The sequence below is a fragment of the Montipora foliosa genome, chromosome 4 (genome assembly GCF_036669935.1).
Source record: "Montipora foliosa isolate CH-2021 chromosome 4, ASM3666993v2, whole genome shotgun sequence".
NCBI lineage: Eukaryota > Metazoa > Cnidaria > Anthozoa > Scleractinia > Acroporidae > Montipora > Montipora foliosa.
Window position 1 is genome coordinate 12,877,328 of NC_090872.1, and position 8,598 is coordinate 12,885,925.

At 41.5% G+C, this 8,598-nt stretch overlaps 1 protein-coding gene across 2 annotated transcripts; it reads left to right on the forward strand.

Moving 5' to 3' along the window:
* Positions 1-303: 303 nt before the first annotated feature.
* Positions 304-3,508, forward strand: LOC137999903 (uncharacterized). 2 transcript variants are annotated; one of them, XM_068845875.1, is made up of 3 exons: positions 304-836; positions 2,082-2,216; positions 2,630-3,508. In XM_068845875.1, the coding sequence occupies exons 1-3, from the start codon at positions 608-610 to the stop codon at positions 3,298-3,300; spliced, it is 1,035 nt and encodes a 344-aa protein (XP_068701976.1). In that variant the 5' UTR covers positions 304-607; the 3' UTR covers positions 3,301-3,508. The 2 variants fall into 2 exon arrangements, with proteins under 2 accessions (XP_068701976.1, XP_068701977.1); XM_068845876.1 differs by lacking the exon at positions 2,082-2,216 and having other exon boundaries at positions 432-836.
* Positions 3,509-8,598: the final 5,090 nt, after the last annotated feature.

Genomic DNA, 8,598 nt, shown 5'->3' on the forward strand with positions numbered 1-8,598 from the left:
AATGTGTTGCAAGTTGTGAATATATTTTCACATTAGCGAACGCTAGTGAACGGCAATTAAAGAGCCTAGTAAGCCCTATTGATTTCTGCGAAAATATTATGCATAATACTTTTGATTCGAGTTAACCATGCGCAGAACACACTTTTACTTCCAAGAAAGCACAGACTGCACGTGATATATTTTTGTTTTTGCATGACTGAGAAATTAAAACCATTGCGGACTGCAAAGTTTTGGTGACGGCAGAATTAAAGTCAGACAACTACTTAAGAAGTCTAAAATCTTTTAAATTAATCCTCGAAATTTAGCGAGCTAAAGGGCCGTCAGTAACAGCTGTGTTGAGACAATTATGTTTGGCTAGTGACATTTCATCCTTACTTGGCGAGTTTAATATGAGTAAATTCTTATATTCTTAGAAAGACAGGAAGAGTTTGTTACGTCACACGGTCAAGCGAGCTACGTTTCTAGGAAATGTTTTTCATACTCGAAACTGAAACTCGGCCTACTTTCGAGAACATTGGACTATCGTCGCAGTTAAAACCCAAGTCTTTCATCAATTGCAGTTTTACTTCATTCGACGTTCGTTTTCTCCTTGGGCTGCACTAAAACAATGAGCGTAACAGTGACAATCCACAACGGTGAAATGGGGCAGATAAAATATCTCATCGAACAGAAGAAGACGAAAGGAGAGCTGTACGGCTTGTGGACTCACTCCTACCAGCCAGTTGTACAGTACGTAACTGGAGGAGTAAAACAGAAAGATCAAGAGAAGATTGGAAAGTATCTTCAGAATAATCACGGACTGAAACAAGTAGGAAACTGGAGTACTCAAAATATGGGTAAGGAAAAGCTTAAGTTCACTTCCGGCCTAAATTCCTCTTTCTCGTAAGGTTAGGGTATCTGGATGAAAACCTTTTTATCGACCGACAAAGACTGAATATTTTGAACACAGTTAAGGGAAACTGAGCAGAGTAAAAGGCAGAAAATAAAGGAAGTTGTTGTCCCCACGAAAAAAAGGAAAATTTGCCTTGTGTAACACATTAAGTTTCAGTACTCGAATATTAACACAGAGGGACGCAACAATACCATTTTGTCACGTGGGAGCCCACAAAGAGTTACTCAATGTCCTCCTAGTACAATGTTGTGCAACTAGCTGGTATACTCAAATTCAATGATACAAGGAAAATATTTTTAATTTTTATAATTTCCTATTTCACAACGTTTTTCTTTTAATTCTCTCAAACTGAAATAAGTAAAATGTCTTCAAGTTAAATTGAATCCAGGAAACTTGTTCCTTGATTCTCGACCATGGATATGAATCATATAAATTCGAAGGTGACCCTTTTAAAACAGTTATCTTACATAACCCATTATCAAGAGCCATATTTCCGCCGCTTTTAGTCCAAGGAATACAGCGTTTGGTGAAACGGGGGTCATCAGTTTGATCTCACCATGCAAGCTAAGTCACTTTGCGCAGTGGTGACTGCTTTAAGTAGCCTACTGATTACTAAAAGCGAATTAAGCTGCTTGTTACCTTGTTTTCATTATCTTTGTAACCACAGACTTGAAGGGATTGACAACCATCTCAGTGAACGCAATATGCTTCAATTAGTGAGATTAAACTGCCAATAAAAGCGTTTAAGTGCAAAAGGATTCAAGAGTCAATGTTTGGCTGTCTGTAATAAAATACGGCAGGCAGGCTGACAAAGTAAGGTAAAGTATGCCACGAGCGTAGAGGGCCCACCAGGCTGGCACTTATCTCCGGTTTCTGTAGCATGAAGCGACTGGGAGTATTTCTACCTCCTCTGGATGGGATACTAGTCCATCGCAGGGTTACCCCCCAGGCTGATAAAGTAATCTTTTAAAATAACTTCTGTGGAGGATTAAATCACCGATGAAGCAATGATTATCCGAGTCAGTTTGTATGCAATTGAAGTAAATACCAATCTAGGATTAACTCGGCAATTCGCATTACACTTTTTTTGTAATCATATGGATTAGCCTGATTCTTAGGCTTTTTAATAGTTTCTTTTGACAGCCACTCCAACATTTAAAAATTAATTTTATTCCACTGTACTTGTTAGATGATGTACACCCAGAGTCAGACTGCCTTTCCTTTGTCACCATGACTGTGACATTACCACCATCCAGCAAGAAGATTATGAACGTGGAGCGAGTGTGTGTATCTCAAAACCAAAAAGAATTTGATGGAGTTATGGGTACAGCGATTTCTTTTTTCTTTTATTTTTATTTTTATTTTTTTGACACCCATCTTGACAGCATACTGAAGAAATTATAGGAGCTTCGCTGCTGGAAAACGCTGCGTTCACCAATCCGTTTTGTAACATTTTAGATGGCTGGGGACTCACTGCTTCCACCTTACCTCCCTAAGTACCAATTTCTAACTTTTCCCCAACCTTCCTCTGCCATTAAAAGAAGTCATCTTTTGCTTCTAACACGAAAGTACGCTTGTGTTCTAAAGAGATAAAATGCGAATCGACTAAAAGTGAACTCAGTGTTTCTTTACTTTTTTCTGACCTAGAACTGCGAGATATCATGAAGACACTGATGCCATATCAGTTTTCCTTTCTCTTTGGTATGTTATTGATTTCCCAGCTTTTTCCTCCTCCAGAAATCCTTGATGGAGACAGTGCTTTTCGACTGCCGAAGAACGGCCCATTCCAAGGAGACTACTCTCTTGCCTCTTACCATCATGAAAAAGTTGATCCCATCGAAGTGAAATCACCCCTCCCGTCAACCAACGAGGTTAAGGTACGTGGAGAGCAATGGTACTCCACAGAGAAGGGAATGGAGCTCTTTGGAAAGATCCATGGTGCCTTTAAAACGTCATTTACCATCACTGGAACAAGTAGAAACAAAGACACCCACGACATATCCCTTGCCATCAACACCTGTAATCGAAGATTTTCAGTGGACTTCCAATCGGATTTTCCAAAAGGAAAGGCTTTTCTGACCAGCGTTCAGAGTGGTAACAAACAGGAAATAAAGCTGTTAGGACAAGAAAGCAATGGAGGAAAGGCTAAGAGAAGCAAAAAGCATAAGAAATCTACAGATAGTCCAGATTCATCAATGAATAAGGGAAAGCATTTCGAAAAGCAGGTGGCGCCAGCGAATCCTGAGCACACCGACAAGTCCGATGAGGATTCTCAAATGCAGGGTGTGGAAGAAGATAACGAAGACGACAAAGATAAGGCAGATCAGGGGTCTCTTGATTTAGAAAAGGTTCCACAGCTTTTGGTCCAAGGAATACAGCGTTTGGTGAAACGAGAGTCATCAGTTTGATCTCACCATGCAAGCTAAGTCACTTTGCGCAGTGGTGACTGCTTTAACTAGCCTACTGATTACTAAAAGCGAATTAAGCTGCTAGTTACCTTGTTTTCATCATCTTTGTAACCACATACTTGAAGTGATTGACGACCATCTCAGTGAACGCAATATGCTTCAATTAGCGAGATTAAACTGCCAATAAAAGCGTTAAAATGCAAAAGGATACAAGAGTAAAAGTTTGGCTGTCTGTAATAAAATGTTTTATGTTCTTTCCAGATAGAGTGGAACCCCGCTCTACGGACACCCGCTTAATCGGACACCCGTTTAAAACGGACAGTTTCGTTTGTCCCGACGAAAAGCTTATATCAGTATTCTCTAAAATTAGCCCGCTTAATACGGACACTGGTTAATACGGACGGACAATTTTCCGTGTCCAGTCACAAAGTTTCTTACATTGTCAACCCGCTCTACGGACACTGGTTATCTGCACACTGTCTATTTTTATTGTCATGATTATATACACTTAATGAATGGTCCCGAGGGAAACAGTTAGTTTTGTTTTCCCGAGAGTCCTCATGTTTCCCGAGACGAAGTCGAGGGAAACATCAGGACTCGAGGGAAAACAAAACTAGTTAGTTTCTCTAGGGACCTGACATTAAGTGCTTTGTTATATATTTAGACTTTTTCGGCAACAATCGCAGCAAAACATCCGGAGCGGTCAACAACTGCGGAATTGGAGCAAGGGTGGCACAGTTGGTTAGTGCGCGGCCTTGGTGCAAGAGAACCCGAGTTCGATTCCCGGATCTCGCATCCTTGTTTCGACTTCTTTCCTTTCAGTGTAGCCTAAGTAGCTTTAAATACCCTTAAAACGGAGCACTGATGGAAAGAGGGGGGTAAAATGAGCGCACGGTCGGCTTCCTGGGAGAGTACTCTCTAGGGAGTAAAGGAACTTCCGACGTTACATAAGGTGTACCTTTACCTTTACCTAAATTGTATCCCGGTCGGGATACATTTGAATTTGATCAGGGCCACGTGACCAAGAATCAACCAATCACAGCGCTCGTTTTGTCGAGCGAAAGTCTAGGTATATAACAATGTCCTTTGTACCCTGTTTAAATGATGACAAATTTCTACCACGATTTTATCACTATAAAAACAGTTGCAAAATAGCGTGACATGTTTGATTTTGATCAGTCCGTCTTTGACTTTCGTCACAAGTGGATGCTTCCTTATTGCAAAAGTTTCACCTTCTTGGCTTTTTGCTGCATTCCTGATTGCTCCTTGCTTTGTTCCTCTTTGACATCCTTTGCTTGCTGAGAGTACAGTCAGCATCATTCTCCGCTCGTATTGTCGTCGGGTTGGTGCTAACGTGTAGTGATTGTTGAAGTACTGAAATCCATGTGTTTCTGAGGACCATCAAAAATGTAAACACATGATGATATTTCCATACCGAGACCTCCACCCCGATTGACTGCCTTTCCACGTACTTCCACAGATCCTTTATTTGGTCAGGCTCGATTTCCAGCCGTTTTAATTTGGGAGTACGGTTAACGTTCATCTCCCACAGAACAACCGTGGTGTGCGCGGAGGAACGCGGGCGCACAAAACGGTTGGTCAATAGAGCCTGTTGAGATCGCCTATTGGTTGGTAGGCTTTATAACGAATCGATTCGCTCTGACGAAGGGCTAACGCTCGAAACGTCAGCTTTTAGAATCTCTGTACGGTGGTCAATTTACATTATCAACTCCGTTGATAAACCAAATTCTTGTATACTACTTCCCCACCGACGCAGCACCACAGTTTCTTTAGAAACTACCCCTTCATTCATTTATAACGGTGCGGTTTTTGGTGTTGGCGAGGTGAAATGTAATGTGGCCGATAACCCAAGTTTCTTTCAACACAGCGACTGTGATAACAATGGGGGTGACTGAGGAACATGACTGAATATCTTACCAGTGAAAACTGTGACAGAAACGGCAAATGACTTTTCAAAGGTTCTTTCTAATATTCAGTCCTCCTGGGTTTAGGGCCTGTATACATGGAAGCCGGGTAACCCGCCTGTTCATATAAACTCGGCGTTGCGTTTACATGGTAGGTGGGGTGACTCGCGAAGGCGGGTTGTCCTGTCTGCCATGCCGGGTAACGCGCCTAGCCGGGGTCGCTTTTTGCCGTGTAAACGGTTGAAGGTTGGGTAACCCGCCTACCCGGGGTCGGTTCGTGTTACGCGTAAAAGCGCGCCAAATACTAATCTAAACAATATTGCAGCTCGCAGATACGAGCGTGGGGAATTTTTTCGCCGAATACATCTCCCCAGTTTGGAACGGCGCAATGATTTAACGAAGGCGAAGACAAAGGCAATAAAGACAATGCCAAGAGAATACAAGCTTCAGCTGAAGGCCTAAGCGAGTTTACTGCTATAAACAACAACACAACTTCGACTTCAACTGAGGCCTGTTCAAATGCTTTGTCTGATCTCTCAATGGCACAAGGTCCACAACGGTAAGAGAGAAGCCTCAGATCAGCCTAAAGCCGCCAAGGAGAAAGCCAAGAAGAACAAAACGTGGACAACTGATCAATTTGAAATTCTCTTGAGTCACTTGAAGGACTTCAAAACAAAGTGTGATTTCAATGGCATCGATTTCGAGGTCGACCTGACCTCCACGTACACAGAAATTCGTCGTTGTATGGCTGTCGATTTTCCAGACGAATTCGGCCCAGAAGTTGCGAAGAGGTAACGGCAATTCTTCGGTTAATCGGTAAGGATTAACCGAAGCATTAACGGCCAAAATGAGCCTTTTTCCCGCCATTTTGCTCAAGAAAACGTTACCCGTGACCCCGGGTTGATAACGTTGCATGTAAACGCAAGCTATTTTTCGACCCCACCAAGGCGGGTTACGCGCCCAAGCGGGTTACCCGTCTTCATGTAAACAGGCCTTTAGACGAAAACTAAAGGCGTCAGTACAAAGTGAATGATTCCATTGTCGTTTTTCAAGAACAGTACACTTAAAAGTAATTTTAGTCTGAGGCTATGACAAAAGATCGTGATGATGAACTTGTTACAGTTACGTACAGATAAGAAATTAAGCAACGTTTTCTGGTAAAATGTATGCTTTAGTCTTTACATCGATAAAACGCGTCTGCCACGTTTTTTTCTGAAAGCCTGGATAATACGGACACCCGGATAATAAGGACACTATGGCTTGTCCCCTAGCCTACTATTCAAGGTTGCTAGCCTTAATTATGAAGACCGTTTTGTTTTTTTTGTTTTTTTTGTAAAGCAGGGGGAACTGTGATAATTGAATGAATGTGAAGAGGTTTTATAACTGTGCACTGTGTTCAGCGTCATTCCAACTGAACTTTCCGTAAATTAATTATAATAATGATGATAATAATGAACTTTATTTAATAAGAGTCAACTGCATCTTGCACTGCCGGGGGCACGAATTGGGGAGAGGGAAAAACTGGAACACCTGGAGAAAAAAGCCTAGATTCAGAGAAGAGCCCAACAAACTCAACCTAGTAAATGTGACGCCAAGTCTGGGAATCGAACCCGGTTCACATTGAAGAGAGGTGTCGGAGTACTCTCCCCACGGCGCCATCCTTGATTGCTCCCTAATCGAACTCATTTAGGCTTGCATGATTGGTTTACATAGCGTAATGGATGGGACATTGACTGATTAACCCATTGACCGCTTAGGCGCTTTAGGCCCCCCCCCCCCCCCCCCCCCCCACCCCAGTTGTTAAGAAAAATCTTCTGGCGGCGTTTGACAGAGGAAAATCTATCTCACTCCTAGCCGAGTCAATGGGTTCAAGGGACAGGGCATTTTCTGACAATTGAACGATTCAGTGTCAGCATCAATGTAAGTCGTTGTAAAGAAAACAACATAGAGTTCAAGGGTGGATCTAGGATTTTGGCTACGGGGGTGCACATGTCAGACGGAAATGCACAGGAAGCCCAATCTTTATATGTTAGACAATGTATAATACATGCTTTTATGAGGGTTTAAAGGGCTATAGTATGATAAATCTGTAAATGATGAGGCAAATAAAGATCTAACTTAATGCCGTTTTTGTGCTTTTAATATTTTCTAGTAGCTTAATTCGCTTTTCCGTTTTTTAGCTAAGCTTACATTACTAGGAAGAATTATAACATGACAGTAATTTCAGCCGCTTACTGTGTGATTGTTTACAATTGTTAAGTTTACGTATATATGTTATGGTTCAAACCAATTTCTGTTTAAATGACTTTTTTTTGATAACCGAGGGGGGTGCACGTGCACCCAGTGCACCTCCCCTAGATCCACCCTTGGACTTCCAATTCCACAATAATCAGCGATTCTGAGCTCACTAACAGCTATTAGTTTTTGTAATGGATAACGCTATTTGATAACTGTTAGTAATGGAAAACAAGCTGAATGATCAGGGTCCGAACAACAAAATATCCCGACTCTTTGGCTAAACCCCTCGACATGACGCCCAAATATTGGATAAATAGAGGCTATAATATGGCCGCGCGGGGATGTGGATTTTATTTTCCAAAGCCGATAGTATGGGCCTCACTTATTCGCGGCGATTAGAGGTCACCCATCTCTTAAACGCGTATGTTGTGTAACATGAAACAAGACATAAAAGTTATGAAAAACAAATTGTTAGAATATGATTGAGCCATAAAATGAAATTTAACAGCAGCCGTCCGCACGCTTGAAGGGGAAACTCGCTTTTTCTTGGGATAATCATGTTAGTAACCATTAGGACACATATCCTCACACGGCAAAGACAAGAATAACATCATAAAGACTCTCTGGGAGTCTACATAGATGCTTTGCGCACCTTTGTTTATGTTTTCATTCGGCTTGATTGATGTCACGAGTGGAAAGAAAATAAGCGACAAAAAGCTACAAAGGAATACTAGAAAAGCTGGCCAGTCGAATAAAAAGTATATTTGCAATAAATAAAGCGCCGCTGCCGCTCTTGGACTACTTATATTATCGGGTATTTCGGACTGATTTTGTCACCTTTTTTTTATCATAGCACTTTAACTACGTGTGATGAAGATATGGTTTTCAGTCAGTAACCAAACAGTATCTATATAACAAGAAAGTAATGGTGTTAAAAGACCAAAAATGTTACTCATTATCAGGAAAAGTGGACCCACGACGTTTGCTTTTACTCTAAATCCACATGCCAGCCTACAATGCAACGGGTTATTTTTCTTTATAAAGGCAAGGAACTTTGCTAGATTTTTAAAATCATTGTAACGTGGAAGAAAGTCAAATTAGTTACCAGAGTAGTTTTGCTCGCAGTAGTTTTTGT

Excerpts from the sequence above, each read along its gene's own strand:
- LOC137999903 (XM_068845875.1), top strand. The coding sequence starts at position 608 with ATGAGCGTAACAGTGACAATCCACAACGGTGAAATGGGGCAGATAAAA. Across the intron at positions 837-2,081 it reads CTGGAGTACTCAAAATATGG|ATGATGTACACCCAGAGTCA; the intron begins GTAAGGAAAAGC and ends TGTACTTGTTAG. Across the intron at positions 2,217-2,629 it reads AGAATTTGATGGAGTTATGG|AAATCCTTGATGGAGACAGT; the intron begins GTACAGCGATTT and ends TTCCTCCTCCAG.